We start from the raw sequence: 20,211 nt of genomic DNA on the forward strand, positions 1-20,211 counted from the left end.
ATATTTGAAGGAGGAGGAGGACTACTCGGAATATTTGAAGGAGGAGGACTACCCAAAATGTTTGAAGGAGGATTTAAGCATTGTTTCTTATAGTATCGTTCCATTACGTAACTGTAAAATGAAAAGAAATAAAAATTCTTAGACTCTATGAATACAACTAAGCAATTCAACTAATCATATTCATATGAATACAACTAAGTAATTTAACTAATCATATTCATATGAATACAACTAAGCAATTCAACTAATCATCCATCAAGATTCAAAGAATTCAAATTTTAATTTTCATCCTAAAAAATAATTTTATAATTTCATTCAAAATGTGGCTTATTACCAACAATTCGTATCAATAATTTATCTATATGTACAATTTATACATACACTGTTACACATGATTCTTCTAATTCCCAACAATTTATCTATATGTACAATTATATGTACAATTATACATACACATGATTCTTCTAATTCCCAACAATTCGTATCAATAATTTCACCCTAAAAAATAATTTCACCCTAAAAACTAATTTCATAATTTGTATTAAATAACCATGACATGAATAATCAATAACTTATAACCATATCATTTTATTCACATAATTAAGGTAGGGATTATGCATTTAAGAATTAAAAAATTTACCTTTAAATAGTGATTGGAGCCGGCTCAATCTCAGAGGAGAGGAGAGTGGCTCACTGGCTTGTGGAACAAAAATTAAAGAGGACTTTGTGGCTTTGGCTTGGCTGCTGGAGTTTGAGGAGCAAATTTGGCTGAGATGGATATGGTGGCCCGCTGTGTGTGTTGATAATTGATGAAGAAGAAGACAGAAGAAAATGATAGAAAAGAGTAAAGGCAGTGTGGATGGGGTGTGTGTGTGGGGCGGGGGGGGGGGGGGTACAGACAGAAAAATTAAATCTAGGGTTTCATTGGGGTGACACGCGGAAGCGGTCCCCCACCCCATTATAATATATTTTTTTTAAATTCAACATCAAAACGGTGTCGTTTTGATTTAGTTTTTTAAATTTTTTTATACCAGGTCCAAAACAGCGTCGTTTTGGCCTGGTTTTTAAAAAAAAAAAATTATAATGCAATCTGCAGTGCAGATTGCCCAGAAAACCCAGAAAAACAGAGGACTCTGCCTCTGCTGCGTGAACCATTCTTTTCCGGCGAGGCGCGCGAGGGGAGTGGCGAAGACCCGGGGTCCAGTGGTATTTCCCGGCGAGGGGAGTGGCGGCCGCCACTCCTCGCTCCCACGTGGCTTCGCCACTGGCCATGCACACAGTGCAGAAGCAATTAAGATAAGAAATATACGAATATTTAAAAACCGAAACTACTAGAGTGCACTAAAAAACAGGAAGTGTTAAGAGTCAATTACAAACGTAAATACTCCTAATCAAAGCATAATAAGTCTAGGTACAATCCAGTAGGACAAGTACTAGTTATACAGTACCAGGAATGTCCTACTATTATTTAGATATGTCAGAACCGCCAAAATCCTCAAGGCCACCGACAGCAAGCTTACCTAAAACATGGAGAGGCGCAAAACTGAAAACGTAAGTGGGTAAAAACAAATATTTTACAAAATCATTTCATTTATCAACATAATTAACCCCTCGCTGTAAAACATGTATAATTTTTCGCAGAATCAAGATATAAGCATATACATAAATATATATGTAATTATATTAATTCAAATCATGCTTCACAATATTATATTCATATGTATGTCATGCCAATATATAACAGAGTAAGCAATTCATGTGAGAATAATTTCATATAAATATAACATGTTAGCCGAAACCCCTGTGGTGGTCTGTACGGCTGAATTCATAGCTCAAAAGTCAATCTAGCCGGAGTCACTACAATGACCTATACGGCATTATACTGCACAAGAGTCAGAACCAAATGAAAAGGTCTATACGACAATAATGGGTGTAATATGATGCGAAAATTAACTTAACACACAAATTTAACCCTATTTTGACAATTGTAGTACAAGTATAAGTAGGGATCGTTATGGACCGAGGATTATGAGAGCTTGCTAATAACCTCTAAACTGACTCAAAAACATAAAACTAAATTTAAAAACACTTAACAAGACTCACAAGACTCAAAGCAAACTTAAAATACTCAAAATAGCTTAAAACAACCAAATAAACTTAAACTAGACACTAGGAATGACTTTGGACGAAAATTGACTTTTACTTGAATCAAAACACTTAAGAACACAAACTAAAACAGATTTGAAACACTTTGAAACAAGAAACTAAAAGGGGGGTTTTGATTTGGATGAAGTTGAAACAAACAAATAAGTATGAAAAACTAGACAGATTGTAAAACAAATTTGAGAAATAAGATGATGGATGGGATAGCTATAGGTTTTTTCTCCACACATGACATGTATGCAAATAACTTGATTTCCAGTTACTACTTCATTGAATTATGAACGACAATGCTCCAAATTAATCGTGACATCACTAGTTAACTCTCAGATTTTCCTTGTTTTATTGGATTGGATGACATCATTCGACAACCCAAAACATTCTTCAAAAGTTCCCTACATGACATCATAATAGAGATACAATCAAAGATCATTACGTTTAATGAAAATCATAAACATTGACAAAGCACTTGCAACTATGACATTATGTCGCTTATGCTAGGAATTGAACTTAACGCGATTGTTTATAAGCGACCTTCACTACATGTAAATATAAGTTTGTAACGATTATGTGAAACTTCTTTATATTATAGCAACAGATTTATGCATGCCAATTAAGTGTCGACCCTTAATTAACAAATACAAATAAGTTATCAATCAAATAGTTAAGCCAATTGCATTCACGATTCAAGAGTTCATAACTAGAATTTATCAAATTATATTGCACACATAATCATGGCTTTGAAATCACCCCTAGCTAAGAGGGGTTTAGCCACTCATATTTACAACAAAACGAAAGGAAATGAATTTAAACATTAGAAACAAAAGAAAGAAAACACTTAAACGCTCAAACGATCCAAGTTGGACAGCAAGCACGTCTAAGCACTTTCCTTCCCTTCCTTTGCTACGACACAAGGTGTTGGTGAGTGTTTGAAGGTTTGTTTGTATGGAGGAATGGATATGTTTGGATGAAGGTTGTATTGAAATAGGGATGAATGATCAAGCAAAAACTAAGCTCTATGGCTGCCACACACATTTCCTTTTATAGAGGAAGTGCACGGCAAGGAAGGTGAATTGGTGGTGTGTGCAATGATTCAAGGGTGAAAATGAAGTAATGATGCAAAGCATGAGGGGTAAAATGGAGTGGTGTTGCAACAATGAGTGCAAGGAGTGGTGTTGAAATGATTCAAAGGTGAAAGTGAAGTGATGATGCAAAGCATGGGGGGTAAAATGGAGTGGTGTTGCAGCTAGGGAACATGAATGATTGTGCATATGGTATAGAAAGGAAAGGGAGGTGGAATGGTGCAGAAATGAGTCAAAGGTGCAGCAAATGTCATGATGCACGACATAGGATTCCAAAGGTGGTGGATGGTGCATCAATGAGTGCATGTAGTGGAGGTAAAAGTTGTATGAATTCTGATGGGTGAAGGGAACAAGGAGTGTGCAGCAATTGAGTGTAATGATTCAATATATTGATGCATGAAATCAGAAATAATGAAGGAGACAAGGGTGGTGCACGGCAATGAAGTGTAATGAGTGTAATGGTGCATGAAATGACTGCAAGAAATATGGTGCATGAAGGGGACATAATAAACATGCATGTTTATTATGCGACTGATAGGACTGTGCACAGTCCTGTCATATAGACCATCTTAGGTGGATCCAATATGACAGGACTGTGCACCTAAATTGGATCCAATATGAGCATATGGTGCAGGAGGTGACATAATAAACAGGCATGTGTCATATCTCTGGCTAAATCACAATCACCCTAGGTGCAGTTCTATGAGCTCAACATTATTCAATCACATATCGCACCATTGATAATTCACATAACCAAACATAACTCACCTGAGTTTACCTGAGCATCCACAGCACCACAATTATATATAATGCACCATATACCAATTCATATACGAAATATAAATTCATATGCATGGCATTTAAGGCATACTTTCATTTAAACACATATTTTTGGGAAAATATGAAGTATATAAATATATACTAAAAACCAAAAGCCCACTCATTGGTATGTCGAAGGGTCGTAACCCCCGAATCGCCCTTAAACACGCTCGTCCTTGGGATAAGTCTCACATATATGCGAATTAACTATAAAAACGTTATTTAAAGCACATAGGCAAAACTAGCTAATAACTTCTCATACAATGCTCAATTTTGGTATTTGAATATACCACAGTGACCTACACAACCTCAGGATCATTCCCAAATTTTTAGAATATTTTTCTGACCCCTCACTCCCCGCCACGCGCCGACGAGTGCACGGCAACACACACGGCCATGTGCAGGGAATCCTGACGGATTCTCTAACTGCCGTTAGGAATATTCTGTTAAAACCCAACGGTAACTATTAAAGATGACTGACGGCACTAGTATATTCCGTCAACTTGACGGAATACACTCCTTTCTTCTCCGGCGAGTCGCCGGTCGCCGACGACTTCGCCGGTTTCTGGGTAAAACTTTAAAACGCTTATTCTCCTTCGTTTCTTCACCATTTTCCACAAAATTGGTACCAAAATGAAGCTAATAACATGTAGAATCACTTTATATAAGTTTCAAGGCTTAAATTTTACTAGGTTTTCCTCGAGAAAGCTCGATAGTTCAGCTTACCTAGATACACGTCGATCTTAGCCCTTCGACGTCCATTTCCTTCCAACGAAATACCCCGAGACTCGTGAGAACCTCCTTAAGCTTCCTATAAGCTTCAAATTCCCTGAAAAACAATATTTCACGTATGCATGAACAGTGACAAAATCGGTGGTTCATGGTTCGACGTGAAATCGGAGGATTCCTTACCTATAAATGGTACCAATCGATTCGTCTGAGCTTCACAAACACAAAGGTGTGCTTAAGTCCCTCGATCTGTCACGTTTCAAAGGGTTTTGGGTGACGTCTGTACAAGAGAGAAGAGAGAGAATGAGTCTAAGAGAGAGAGAAAGCACGGGAGAGAAGATAGAGGATGTGTGTTGTGTGTGTGAGCTCCACGTGGTCACCAACCAACCAAGGAAATAACATCTAAGTCTCCAAAAAAAAAAGTCACACACACTAAAATTTCTACATCTAAGGATAAAACCGTCATTTTACATCACCGATAATAATAATAATTCAGGACGGGCTATGACAATCTCCCCACCTTATAAAATTTCATCCTCGAAATTACATACAACCACTACATCCACTAATAATCATAAAACAAGCGTGGATACATCTCTCTCATCCGATCATCTGTCTCCCAAGTAGCTTCTTCCACTAAATGATTTCTCCATAACACTTTCACCAAACGTACTGTCTTATTCCTTAGCTCATTATCCTTCCAATCCAGTAGAGTCACTGGTTCCTCATCATAAGTCAAATCCGAATTAATTTCCAAAGGTTGGGAAGGATCTGAAACATAATGTCGAAGCATCGAAACATGAAATACATCGTGTACCTTGGACAACTCTGAAGGCAACTCAAGCCTGTAAGCAACCTCACCGACTCGCTTGGTGATCATATATGGTCCAAGTACCTAGGACTCAACTTTCCTTTCTTTCCAAAGCGTACAACACCTTTCCAAGGTGATAGCTTCAGAAATACCCAATCACCTACATTATACTTCCGATCAATGGCACATTTGTCTGCTAAGCTCTTTTGTCGATCATGGGCCGCTTTCAGGTTAGACTTAATTACTAGAACATTTTGAGTAGTCTCGTCCACAATCTTAGGGCCCACTAAAACTCTTTCGCCAACCTCTGACCAACATAGAGGCGTACGCCAAGATTTCCCATAAAATGCCTCAAATGGTGCCATACCAATACTCGAATGATAATTGTTGTTGTAGGCGAACTCCATCAAATCCAAACAATCATGCCAATCGTTCCAAACTGTAGCACTGAAGATCTCAACATATCCTCTAATGTCTGAATAGTCCTCTCAAATTGTCCATCTGTCTGAGGGTGATATGCCGTACTATAAAGTAATCTCGTACCAAGAGCTTCCTGAAATGCTACCAAGAACTTGGAAGTAAATCTAGGATCTCGATCTGAGATAATATTAACTGGAACGCCATGATACTTCACAATCTGTGATATGAACAACTTAGCTAATCGGCTTAATGAATACTTTTCTTTCACTGGAATAAAATGTGCTAACTTAGTAAGCCAATCAACTACCACCCAAATGCCGTCATAACCATTATGTGTACGAGGAAGCTTGTACACAAAATTCATAGTAATATTTTCTCATTTCCACTGTGGAACGGGAAGTGGCTACATCAACCCAAACGGCTTCTTCCTTTCAGCTTTAACATGTTGGCAAATAGCACACCTACTCACATATTCGGCAATATCTCTTTTCATACCCAGCCAACAATAAAATGGTCTAATGGTATGATACATTTTAGTGCCTCCTGGATGCATCGCATATGCCGAAATATGTGCTTCATCCAAATTTTGTTTTTAACTCGGCATCATTCGACACATACATTCTGCTTTCTTGCATAAGCATGCTATCAGTTTCTCGAATCCCGAAATCTTTCTTTTTACCTTGATTCCTTGCTTGCATTATTTCCTGGGTCTCCTCATCATTCATCTGGGCCTTGAGCACATGATCAATTAAAATTGGCCTAACTTGAAAATTAGCAAGCAAGGCTTCTTCTCGATCTTCCACTCCTAACTCCACTCCAGTGGACCTCAAGTCCGTAAGAAGAGGAACATGACAATCATAAATGGCATTAAGTCTGGCTGGAGTCTTCCTACTAAGTGCATCCGCCACTACATTTGCACGACCAGGGTGATACTCAATTGTGCAATCATAATTTCTAAGTAATTCAATCCACCTCCGCTACCAAAGATTAAGATCTCTCTAAGTAAATAGATACTGTAGACTCTTATGATCTGTGAAGATCTTACATTTCTCACCATAAAGATAATGCCTCCAAATCTTCAAAGCAAAGATGATAGCCGCTAACTCCAAATCATGAGTAGGGTAATTCTTCTCATGAGATTTCAACTATCTCGAAGCATAAGCAATTACCCTACCATGTTACATCAATACACAACCCAAACCATTCAAGGAAGCATCACTATAAACCTCAAAATTTTCGCTATCACCTGGGAGTGTTAGAACAGGTGCATGGGTGAGATAATACTTCAATTGCTGAAAACTTTGCTCATAATTATTATCCCACTCAAACTTAACATCCTTTCGAGTCAACCTCGTCAATGGCAAAGTAATCACTAAAAAATCCTTAACGAACTGTCTACAATAGCCTGCTAGTCCAAGAAAACTCTGTACCTCGGTGACGGTTTGAGGTTGCTCCCAATTCTCCACAGCTGCCACTTTCTGAGAATCCACTTGAATGCCTTGCAGAAATGACATGTCCCAAAAATGCCACTTGATTCAACCAAAATTCACATTTGCTAAATTTGGCATATAACCGGTGTTCCCTCAAACTGCTCAACACCAATTTCAGATGTCTAGCATGCTCAGCCTTAGACTTAGAGTATACCAGAATATTGTCAATGAAGACAATAACAAACCTGTCAAAATATGGCTGGAATACTCGATTCATCAAATCCATAAAAGTTGTCGGTTTATGGGTAAAACTTTAAAACGCTTATTCTCCTTCACCATTTCCACAAAATTGGTACCAAAACGAAGCTAATAACATGTAGAATCACATTATATAAGTTTCAAGGCTTAAATTTTACTAGGTTTTCCCCGAGAAAGCTCGATAGTTCGGCTTACCTAGATACACGTCGATCTCAGCCCTCCGACGTCCATTTCCTTCCAATGAAATACCCCAAGACTCGTGAGAACCTCCTTAAGCTTCCTATAAGCTTCAAATTCCCTGAAAAATAATATTTCACGTATGCATGAACAGTGACAAAATCGGTGGTTCATGGTTCGACGTGAAATCGGAGGATTCCGTACCTATAAATGGTACCAATCGATTCGTCTGAGCTTCACGAACACAAAGGTGTGCTGAAGTCCCTCGATTTGTCACGTTTCAAAGGCTTTTGGGTGATGTCCGTACGAGAGAGAGGAGAGAAAGTGAGTCTGAGAGAGAGAGAGCACGAGAGAGAAGAGAGAGGGTGTGTGTTGTGTGTTGTGTGTGTGAGCTCCACGTGGTCACCAACCAACCAAGGAAATAACATCTAAGTCTCTAAAAAAAAAGTCACACACACTAAAATTTCAACATCCAAGGACAAAACCATCATTTTACATCACCGATAATAATAATAATTCAGGACGGGCTGTGACATACATGGATCATTTTTGTAATATTCACTTGTATAATGCGGGTACAAAGAATATTATTTATGTACTTTTAAGACTTATTTTAGGGGAATTTTAAAAAATAACTAAAATTGGTATCCTATATAGAATTATAGTCACTCTTTTAAGTTTATAATAATTTTAACCAAAAGTTGATATAAAAGTACTAATATATTATTAATGACTAAAAACCTCTCCATTTACTCTATTTTTTTCTTTTTTTTGAACCTACAATATTATTTACATTAAAAAGAAGGGGTGGGCTTAGCCTCACAATGAGCTAGGAATAATGTGGTTCAAATTTGCCTTTGGTGATAATCAAACATAAGACCTTTCACTTACAAGTGAAGAGGAATACCATTAGACCGTAGGACTAAGTGGCTCTTCTCCATTTACTCTTAATCGTGAAAAAAACAGAATTTGGATTATGGGCCTTGGGAATTTGGACGGCCAAGGGTGGATTGGATAACATTTCATTTTTGGAAATTTGTAGGAAATCTCTAGCTATCCAAATGGAAAAAGAAAAAAAACATCATTATGTTTTACGTTAGAATTTTTTGGATATTACAATTGATGGTTTGATATAGACAGGGTGTTGGAGAGAAAGGAAGCAGAGCAAAGGGCAGTGAGGAGAAGCAAATGAGGGACAAGAAGGAATGATAAGAGATGGGGTTCCATGAAGGGGGCGAGCATGGAGCACTTGGTGCGGATGATTGCTCTCATTTTGTGAGTTAATAGGCTGTTGACTTTCAGGCTTACTCATCAATGGAGTGGGTTATCGACGGCGATCTTGTTTTGCATTATATATGGGTGATTTGGTTTGAGGACAAGTCTATACAGATCCACCACACTTTGACCTTTTTTCGGCTAGGAGTTCTCCGTCTTCATCCGCGCGCACACTCGCCAAATCGACATCGACCTTTGCAGCATCCACAGAGGGCTAGGTTGGCTTAGCTTCGTGCTGTCATCGGCTATAGACATGCCTATACTTCCATTAAGTATAACGTATATACCAAAATGTCCATCACTTTTTCCTAACAAAAAAAATTTCATTTTGCCTAAGAACTACATACCCTAAACCTTAAACCTTAAATTATCAAATATACCTTTGCCTAACGAAACTTGAAGAGTTTGTCACGCAAAAGGCGGCATACAACGCGCCATTTTTTTTTCTCTTGATGCGAAAGCATTGCCCAATGAAGGTCACTTTGCCCATCAGACATTATTCATTGATCAAAGGGCTCTGAAAAAACTAAAACGTTGACCACTTTTGCCCGACGAATTGTTTTATTCCATCAACTAAAGTTACTTCGCCCGATGAAAGTTGGTCTGTCAGGCAAATGGTAATTTCCGGTAATCATTGTATATAAATAGCTCCACACGTTTATTAGAAAAATGTGTGTTTAAAGTACTAGGATTGTCATTAACACTACAATCTAGTAGTGTTTCTTTTTATTTGTAAGTGACGAAAGTCTCAAATTCGACTCACTTGACTAATGAGTTTAATATCTAATTATTATGGATGCTCGTTACTTGGTTTAAGCCCGAATCTTTGTTACATGTGAACAATTTTTTATTGCAAATTCATGTAAGTGCCATAGTGTGACCCCCCACGTATTAACTTAAAAAATAATCATATCTCGGTTGCATGATTGATCCTCACATTTTTCTTCAAAATACAACATTGTTATAAACATAAAAAATAGAAATTAAAAATGAATTTAGCACTTAAAATGGTGACTTGTGTTGATACACAAAACCGGAGGTCTTGGAACAACGTAAATCCGACCGTGAATCTGCAAGAAAGTAAAGAACACAAGATGTATCGTGGTTCACCCCAATGTTTGGGCTACGTCCACACTGGTTATGTATTTATCTGAGAGAGAGGGAGCTCTGAGAGTGAGAGCTTTGAGAGGGTGAGGAGCCTTAGGAAATGACCTCCCTAATTGTGAGGGTGAGGGGTCATTTTATAGAATAAGGACTCCTCACTTATTACATATTTGCCCCTTCCTTTATCACATAATTACATTTAAGCCCTCCGAGTATTTGTACGAGATCTAAATACGGAGGCCCTAAATATGGTATAAACAGTAGTCCCCCAAGTCTTCAGTCAAGAGAATATTTTGGCTGGAGACTTGAAATTCAATCCATGTGTGGGCCGAAGTAACTAGATGGCTGTTGAAATTCAGCATTTTGCTTGCTTTGGATCTGATGCACCTAAATTTCAATGCAAACTCAGTCTTGACAAAGAGAGAGAGAGAGAGCCGAGAGGTGGGGATTTGTAAAAGGAGGAATGTTGCTTGCTTATTAATGAAGGACGTTGGGGTTTCGATTTTTGTGTTACGGAAACTTATTAATTATTCTTATAAGGTATTTTGCACGTTTGAGATTTTTCATTTGAGGATTTCCGTGTTATAATATATATTAGAGAAAATGCTATGATATTTTTTTTTAAAGTAAGATTCTTTATAAACTCTCACACATTATATTTTTGCATAATGTTGACTTAAAAATTAACGTTAAACTATGTTTTTTTTTATAATTTTTTTTATACAAACGATATCGTTAATGGGTTAAATTGTTATTAAAAAAAAAGCCCGAATGGTTAAGATTGAACTCATACGAAAATACGTAGTTATCACTACTTTCGACCGCTATAATAAATAAAATTGCCGCTATAATAAATAAATGGATGTGCTATCCACACATCCCATTTTACTTCTCATACACTCTTGATAATTTTTGTCCGTTGATCTTCTTCAATTCATCTGATCCGACTGCCGAAAATTAAAAAGGTATGTGAAAAGTAAAATAGAGTGTGTAAATATCACACCTCTAAATAAAACCGCATGTAGAGGATTTTCATGTTATTTACTTTTCTTAAAAATCAAGCACATACTACTTTTTGGCCCAGTTACTTTAGTTTAGCATTATTTTTAGTTTCTTTTTCTCTTGAAAGAAGTTTATTTTTCTCTGTGACAATCTACTTCTATACTTCATATTATTAAATTTAAACAAAATTAATATTATTAAAAAATTTGAATGCATTCATTTGCTTATTCTTGGGCATGCTAATGTTTCACCCTCAAATTATCGGCACGGTGACAATTAATTTGGCCAAGCTAGCCTTCTATGCTATGTTAAAGTTGATTTAAATTGAAGAATATTTTTTATGTTATCCTTAATGTACTATTTTATATTTGTATCATTTTTCAATATTATAATAAAACCGTTAACATTTCGTCTAAAAATTTTTAAAAAGATTTCAAATTTGACATTTCTAACTTTTAAAAATTGGTGTTGTTTACGGCGTGTGTCATGTATGATGGATGCTAGATACTCGAGTATAATAAATAAATAAAACTATTATATCAACTGTTGAATATAGTAGAATAACCTAAGAACTTTTTTCCAAATCTTTTAATTATGTTCTAACACTTTAGCTAGCATTCTAACCTAACTTATTAAGTGAGATTGAACATGAAAAAACTATAATACGTTGCACATTGTTAACGCTCAAATTTTGGAGGTTAATAAAGGTCAGTGTGGTTGGCTCTTGATGGGCTTGAGTTTGAAACAATAAGAACTAAACAACAAAATTTAAGTGGTTCACTCCTAAAAACTGGGCTACGTCCACTGTGGTGGATATTGAATAAGGGTTACAATAAGTGCTCAAAGTAATCTAATCTTTTTTTCTTTCTTTTTGTTTGATCGTTATAATGTGTACTCACCCTCCTTATACAAGTCTTTAGTGAGCCCTATGACTTTGAGCTTGAGTTTTCAACCGCCTTCACATTTAATGGACCAAGTACATTGACGTGACCTGCTAGTTGTCCCTTCGTTATTTAGTCGACACATGGCAACGAAGTGACACTTATTCAGATCCACTTGCATGTTTTCTTGGGCCAATGTGTACCAAGTACTTTGTTCGGCCCTAGGGTTGTGGAAACTCATGCCCAAGCGCTTGATCTGTCAGCCTTTATGTCCCTTCATAGGCTTATGTTCTCGCAAATGACCACCATGTGTTGGTGTCCGAGTAGACTTGCCCCTAGAAATTCATGTCATAATGTTGTTAGTATGCCAACTTGCTCATAGTGGTCGGAAAGTACTATATGAGGAAGCGCTCGGCTTTACTGCTAGTAGGAAAATCAGACTATTGAGTGGTCATCTATAGCGTCAGAATAATCTTTTTAATTCTGTTGGGCCTTGGTCTTCCTTCCCTTGGGCCTCTATCTTCCCTTCTTTCTTTGGGCTTTTATTCTTCCTTTGAACTTTTATCTTCATTTCTTCATTTGAGCCTTAACTGGACTTCTCCCAAGTTTGTACTATTTTAGAGGTCCAAGGATCATGTGTTAACATACGTGACATCCACATAAAAAAGAAATTGACAAAAATTAAAAATAAAATTGGTAATAAAACTAAACAATAGTGGTAAAATCAACAAAATTGAAACTACAATAATTTTAAACTGACAATGATGAACCAAAGTATCATTTGCGACTTTATCTCAAGTTCAGACTCACAAATCTAAAAAGAAAAGTTGGATGAGTACGTGAATTTCATTAAAAACATATCATGTTAGGTTTGCATATCCTTGTAATTTTGCAGAAGGTCTTCAATTCTACTGCCTCCTAAGCCACCAAATTGGAAGTGGCAAATTTTTTTTATTTTGACAAACATAATATTTACACTAAAGGGTGTGAGGGAGTGGGTTAAGTCTCACAGTGGACCAGCTATAAGGCTATAATAATGTGGTTCAACTTCTCATTTAGCTAGAATCGAACCTAAAACCTCTCACTTACAAGTAAAGAGGAATAACACTATATCGTAGTACTAAAGGGCAAAATGATAATTAATCTTAAACGTTACCAAACGGTATCCAAAGCTTAAGAAAACAAAACTCCACCAACTAGCTCTTGGTGTACTAGTGTTGTATTCCATAAGAGGTTTCGAGTCTAATTTCAACTTTACCCAATGAAAAATGAATTTCAATAAACCCCACCAACTAGCTCTTGATCCAATTTTTTTCTTTTCAATTCCTCGTGTTCATTCACCACTCCCGCACCCAATGGAAAAATGAAAATTTCTAACAAGCGTCGCCAACAAACTCTTGATCCAGTACTCTGTTCTTCCTAATTCTAAGAGAGGTTCTATGTTTACCCGTTGAAATACAAGGTTCCAAACTTCCAACAAACCCCAATTTGGTGTCTTACCTAGTTTTTAAAATTTTTAATGTTCACATGGGGTTAGATTGACATGTGACATCCAGTCATTATCTACATGGGTGCCACGTCATGCATTAACAAAGGTTTTGAAAAAGTCTAACAAAAGTATGAAAGTGTCCCACAATCCTCACTTTTCTTTTTTTGACAATGGGATGAAAAAAACTTGATGTATAAAAGTTTAAAAACCACGATATGTATAGTAAAGTGAGAATTACCTTAATATTGTAATCTAAATCCTTGAATCAAATATAAGATTGATTAACTATGATAGGGGTGGTTCGTTATGGAATCCCAAACTGAAAATGGGATCCTGAATCCAAACCGAAAATTTTCGGGATGAGAATTTGAAGACCAATCCCGAACTGAAATTTCGTTATTCCTAATTTTCAGGATTCCCGAAATATGTTTTGGTATTTCGGGATGGATCGTGATTGGATTTTGGGTTTTTTGGTCGAAATCTGATATTTTTTGGATGTGGAAGCCTAAAATTTTATTTCCTAATTTCATATCAATTAAAATTTAGGTTTTTTTACCTCATATTAATTTGAAATTTCATACTAATTGAAATACCAATTCGTTCATAGCAAGTCCAATTGATGTTCCAAAGTTCCAAATTACTTAATTTCATACTTTTATTTCTAATATTGTCTACTATCAAACTACTTAAGTTCAACATTCAACATGCATGAAATTAAAATAAATATATATATATTTTTAGTTTGATTTGGGATTCTCGAACCATTGAATATGTAATCTCGATTCTCGTATCGAAAAATTTGGGATCGATTTGGTATGAATTTTGAAAAATTTGGTATTATCGGTTTGAGAATTTTTCAGTATGAGATCAAAAAAAAAAATTATTTGGTTTGGGATTTGCGGAAAAGTTTCCAGCCCTGGACTAAATCCAGAAAACAAGACTCCCCAAAACTTGAAGCAATTTTAGCATACTTGTCAAATAAGTACAAAGAAGGAAAAAAAAGGATAAAGTTGTAAAGAAAGCAAGGGTCCGACGTGGCCCAACTTATCCTAAAACGCGCGTGGTGCATTACAGTGTGACATGTCCTCTGGATCCCACCTCAGAGAGGAGACCCCACCATGACGTTGACCACGGCCCCTCCCCTATATCGTTTTCTTCTCCGGATTTCGCACACGAACACGAGTGGCTCTAACAATCCAACACCTCTCCAACCATCATTTCCCCATCTACCTCACAATTCCACCCGCACCAAAAACCCTAAAATTCAATCCCAAAATTCTCCCAAAGAAGCTCAGCAGCTATGTGGAGCGGTGGAGAAGCTAGTGGTAGTGGCGGTGGCGGTGGTGCTGGCGTCGGCCGTGGAATCTACTGGGGACGGAAGGAGGAGGTCTCTGATTCCAAAGGAATCGTTGTTATCTTCGCTTGGGTTTCGATTCAGGAGAGGCACTTGCAGAATCACGTGGATTTGTACTCCTCTCTCGGTTGGAATTCCCTCGTTTGCCATTCCCATTTTCTCCATGCGTAAGTGGATTTTCTTTTCTCGCATTTTCTCACCACCCAAACAGAACAAACATTTACATGAGCTGTTTTTTTTTTCAGATTCTTTTTGTACTGAATCTTTCGTGGGTTTGCTTGTATTTGGTAGATATTTGGTTTATGATTCATGGATGGGTTTAAAGATTGGATTTTTATTCAGTTTTTGCTGCATTTTGAGCTGATTTTTTTGCTCTGACGATGACATTATGTGCAGATTCTATCCCGAAAAGGCCATGTCGTCCGCCTTTGTTATTCTCAACGAGCTTGTTGAGGTCAGCTTCCTTCCCAGTTTGCCAATTTCTTATTAATCGCTTCTTCAGATTTTGATCCATATGTTAAATATGGAGCTACGATCTGATTCCGGGGATAATGACTGTATCGTTAGTTGTGTGTGTACGTGTATTACTCGCCCAATGGCGAGAAAGAACCCAACTCTTATATGGCGTAAAATCCTATTCCCATCCCATTCTAACTTCAAATTGCTTTTAATGCCGGATGAATTTGGCATGCATAGCTTTTAATTTTGCTCAAGTTTAATCTATGGAGTGTCCCTGTTATTTATTTATTTTGGGTATGCAGGAGCTAAGGGTTAAGCCATGTCCTGTAGTCTTTGTGGCTCTTTCTGCTGGTACAAAAGCTTGTATGTACAAGGTTTTTCGGGTAAGTTCTGTGAGTAGTGGATACCCGACTTTGTATCTGGTACTGATAAGTTGATTTCTGGAATGTTAGAAGTCTTAACTAGTCTTTTCTGATTTCATTACAATGGTTGTACTGTGTAATATAATAGCTTTGAAAAATGTAAATGCAGATTATTGACGGAATTTGTGAAGGTCAGCTTTATCCGGTATGTGTTTCTTTGTAGTTTCAGTTAAAAATTGTGCAGTAATTTGTTCATAATGCCCATTTGATCCCACATGTTCATTTTGAAACTCTGTTCTTATTAGTTATATAACTTTGTGAAGGCTGAATATCGATTGGTCAGAAAGTGTATTACTGGACACATCTATGATTCTGGTCCAGTTGATTTTACAAGTGATCTGGGCACTCAATATGCTCTACACCCAACCATTCTAAAGATGCCTGGATCTTCAAAACTGGTTTCTTGGGTAGCTAAAGGCATTGCTTCCGGTTTGGATGCGTTGTATCTTACTAGATTTGAATCCCAGTGCGCTGAGTATTGGCACGCTCTGTTTTCATCTGTTGTAAGTTGTCATTCAGCCTTTACTCATCTATAGCTGTCTATTGTTTGTTTCTGTTAGTTAATGAACTTATTTAAGTTTTTTTTTTCTGTAGAATTTGGGTGCTCCATTTCTCGTTCTGTGCTCTGATAAAGATGATCTGGCCCCCTATCATATTATCTGCAATTTCACTCAACGTTTACAAGAACTTGGAGGAGATGTCAAGCTTGTGAAATTGAATGGCTCCCCTCACCTAGGTTTGTCTCAAAACATTTTCCCTTTTCTGTCCTTTTCTGTAATTTTAATATCCTTAGAGTGCACTACCTACGAAAGTTACATCGCTCATCAGCAGGTATCTGGAAACCAGTAGACATAGCTTAGCACTGCTCTCTAACATTATCTTTGTAGTAATGTAAGAAATTATATCATTTTGTTTGGGTGATGTTATGGCATGTCAAGCGTGTTCAACAGGCAACTCTCTTGAACAGTATAAAATGTTCTATTGAAACTGTCTGAATCCTTGTGGGCACCATCGTATTTTGGACAAACATAAAGTAAAAGCAATAGATGCAAAAGTTTTAAAATCATATGGTTAAAGCTTTGTTTAGTTTTTAGGAGGTTCAGAGGATTTTCATTCTCTTAGTTGGAGGCCGTGATTCAGTCAGTCTTGTACCATTAAACATGTGGTATATTTCATGCCAATCTATGGTAATGGGGAGTCTAGACCTGGTGCTGACCTTCAGTCCAACATGATTATTGGTAAAATGAACTTGCAGAATTGCAGATATAGATAGTTCTGCTCAGATATTTAAGTAGCACATAGAATTTTTCACATTTTTAACTCTCGGTTTACTTCAATGCTTGTGGCACATAAGAACTAAACAAATATAATTTTATGTTTGTTTCAGGTCATTATAAGCATTATCCAATACAGTATAGGTCTTCCGTTACTCATTTTCTTGAAAAGGCTGCCTCGGTATTTTCTCAAAGAATTAAAGAACTTGAAGGTGAAAATACTAACATGGAAGGCGTGCAAGATGAGATATCTGAACTAATATGTGATCTCCAGAAAGCAGCAGTTAACTCTAATCAGAGCCTTAGAAGAGTTGCAGTGGAGCCAAGCGACCACTTCTTCTTGCCAAGTTCAGCTGAGAATCAAAATAGTAGAGACTCTGGGTCTTTACAAGATGAAAAAAAAGAAAGATCCGTCTCTCTGCCCAGTCCCCCAAGCATTAGTGCACATAGTGTACTCGGCCAAGTCCTGTTTGATGTTTGTGTCCCTAAGAACGTTGAGGGTTGGGATATTAAATTTTGCGGGTCTTTGAATGGGCAGCCATTTGCCTCTGCTCGTAGGAATTCACCTCCTCGTGGTCTCAAAAGCTTTCGTCGCTCAAGATTATGACTTCTCTTATGGGTTAGCTGGAACTGAAGATCCTGAGAGATTCGATACAGATATTATTCCAACAGGATGGTGCACAATGAATTAGTGGTTGCAACCAAGGTGAGGACTGCCTTTTCGGGCATCTTCAGGGGTATCCAGAGTAAACCATGCTTATTCCAACTCGTTGGTCTGGTCCTCTGGAATGAAGTGTACAGAATCTACAGATGGAATGAAGGATAATCACATGTGTTTAACAACGTAACGTATATATGTTTAATATAGATTTTGTCCATCTGATGACGCATCGAAATGCATAGATGCCGGTGATCTCGACGGTTGATGATGATACATATCGCCAGGAGTGAGGTCAGCCGTGACGCCGCCCGAAACGACCATGAAGGGAGTAACTATGACAGTAGATGTTGGATGAATCATGACTAAGATTTGTACACTGTAAATAGGAGGAAGATGGATATTGTAACTTTTCCTGAATAAGCTAATAAAAACTGGATATACATCAGAAAATTTAGTACTGATTGAAATCATTTCGTACGAGTATGACTCATGAAGGCATAGAAACTTGTAATTTCGACCTTCTCTTGCCATTTCCAAAATGGTGTTTGCCGTATTGGCAAATCATTATTATGAAATTATGAATCTCAACCCATAAGTAGGTTCCTCCTTCGTCAAGATAACACTAGTGGCGGTGAATTGTGTGCATACCCGAATAGCTCGGTGATCCGACTATTCAGTATTGATACGTTTATCTGATATGAATGAATATGTTTTTTATGCTGTTGATAATATCGATACTCCAATTACGTTATTATAGATATATATTGTTTTGATATATTTGTTGGTACCAAATATGTTAAACCCCACCCCTGAACTTATATGTAATTTTATATTTTTTCAAAGTTTTATTGAATTTATCATTTTGGTCCCCTAGCTTGACTAAATTTGGAACCTTTATCCAGATTCCTAAACTCCCTCAAACTACCACGTGGCAGCACTCTAACAAACCTCATTCTCTCTCTGTCCCCCGGTATCTCACTCCCGTCTCTCTCTCACTCACTCCCCGATCTCTCACCCCTCAACCTACACCCGAGAGCACCACACCACCCTCCCCGACATCAACGGCGTCATCATCGTCATCATCATCCTGCCGTCTCTTTCTCTGTCCCTCGACATCTCACTTCCCTCCTCTTTCCCTCTCTTCACCAAGACACACTCACACACCCAGCTGCACTCCCTACTCGAGGAAGACACAATCACCATCTAAACCTCGTCCCTTTCCTCTTCCTCTCGTCTCTGCATAACTCGGCGAACCCAGGAAAAGAACCTCTGGTGAGTTTTCTTAAATTTTCCGGTTGGGTAAGCTTTAGATCTCCTCTTAATCGTTGTTGAGTACGCATGCATGATGTTTGATGGGTTTCATCTTGTTTTTATTAAGGTTTTGAAAACGGGAACGGCGCAGGGGAAAACTCACCCATTTTTCCGACGAACCCGTGATTTTCGAGGAGCTTTCCAATCAGATCCGGCCAAAACGAGGGTATATTATTACTCCTCTCTCTCCCCTCTTCATTTTGATGTGTAGTTTGAATCTTGGATGGCACGTTTGCCGTCGACCGAAGCTGTAGCAGCTCCGGTGTTCTTCTTCGAGCACCACGCAGGCCACCAGGCCACTCACAGGCCTTAGCCCGTATTTAGACGACTCAGAACCATAAAACCTAGCCCAATTCCTCTTATTTTCAGCTAATTGTTTTAAAAAATCCAAAAAGAGGCCTCAGGTTTTATTCAAATGGGTTAAGCCCAGCCTTCTTTTTAGTTGGTTATTTGGCCTATGGGCCGTGCTTTGCTTTGGGCTGAGGATTGTGTGTGTTGTGTGTGTGTGTGGTGTGTGTGTGTGTGTCCGTGTGGGTGAGTGTGTGTGTGTGTCAGTGTGTGTGTGTGTGTTGTGTGTGTGTGTGTAGTGTGTGTGGTGTGGGTTTGGGCTCAAGCCCAAACCACCCATTTGTTCTTACCCAAACCCAAAACCCAATAAGTCATAACCCTATTTAACCTAAACCTAACCCCTAATCCGGATCCAAACCCAAGACCCAATTCCATTTCTTGAAATTCTATAGTTGGGTAGTTTGATAAATTGTACTTTTTTGTGCTTAGGTGAAGTTGCTAGTGGGGATTTCCTTGATCATTTTCCGCATAACTCTGCTGCTACGGAGTATCTGTGAGTGGACCACTTCTAAAATTTGCATAATTTTATAGTTTAATTTCATAAATGAAATGCATGCCTTACGAGTTTATGAACTGATTTTATGTTAAGCATGTTTATTGAAATGTTGATTATCGTCTCGTTCTTTTGTAAGGAATTAATTGTTGGCCTATATTGAGCTATATTTTAATATATATCGTATTTTCTATAAAAACCATGAATTAGTAGACTATCTGATGGATGACGATAGGATGCTAGAACATGTTC

At 37.6% G+C, this 20,211-nt stretch overlaps 1 protein-coding gene across 1 annotated transcript; it reads left to right on the top strand.

Moving 5' to 3' along the window:
* Positions 1 to 14,814: 14,814 nt before the first annotated feature.
* Positions 14,815 to 18,257, top strand: LOC103436514 (uncharacterized). The gene is made up of 7 exons (XM_008374946.4): positions 14,815 to 15,158; positions 15,388 to 15,445; positions 15,753 to 15,833; positions 15,982 to 16,017; positions 16,136 to 16,375; positions 16,467 to 16,608; positions 17,260 to 18,257. Exons 1-7 carry the CDS (start codon positions 14,938 to 14,940, stop codon positions 17,751 to 17,753), a joined length of 1,272 nt encoding a protein of 423 aa, XP_008373168.1. The 5' UTR covers positions 14,815 to 14,937; the 3' UTR covers positions 17,754 to 18,257.
* Positions 18,258 to 20,211: the final 1,954 nt, after the last annotated feature.

The sequence above is a fragment of the Malus domestica genome, chromosome 05 (assembly GCF_042453785.1).
Source record: "Malus domestica chromosome 05, GDT2T_hap1".
In the NCBI taxonomy this organism is placed as follows: domain Eukaryota; kingdom Viridiplantae; phylum Streptophyta; class Magnoliopsida; order Rosales; family Rosaceae; genus Malus; species Malus domestica.

Bases quoted from the DNA above. Each gene is read 5' to 3' on its own strand.
- LOC103436514 (XM_008374946.4), top strand. From the start codon at position 14,938: ATGTGGAGCGGTGGAGAAGCTAGTGGTAGTGGCGGTGGCGGTGGTGCT. The intron at 16,376-16,466 runs GTAAGTTGTCAT...TTTTTTCTGTAG, and splicing joins ACGCTCTGTTTTCATCTGTT to AATTTGGGTGCTCCATTTCT. The intron at 16,609-17,259 runs GTTTGTCTCAAA...TGTTTGTTTCAG, and splicing joins GAATGGCTCCCCTCACCTAG to GTCATTATAAGCATTATCCA.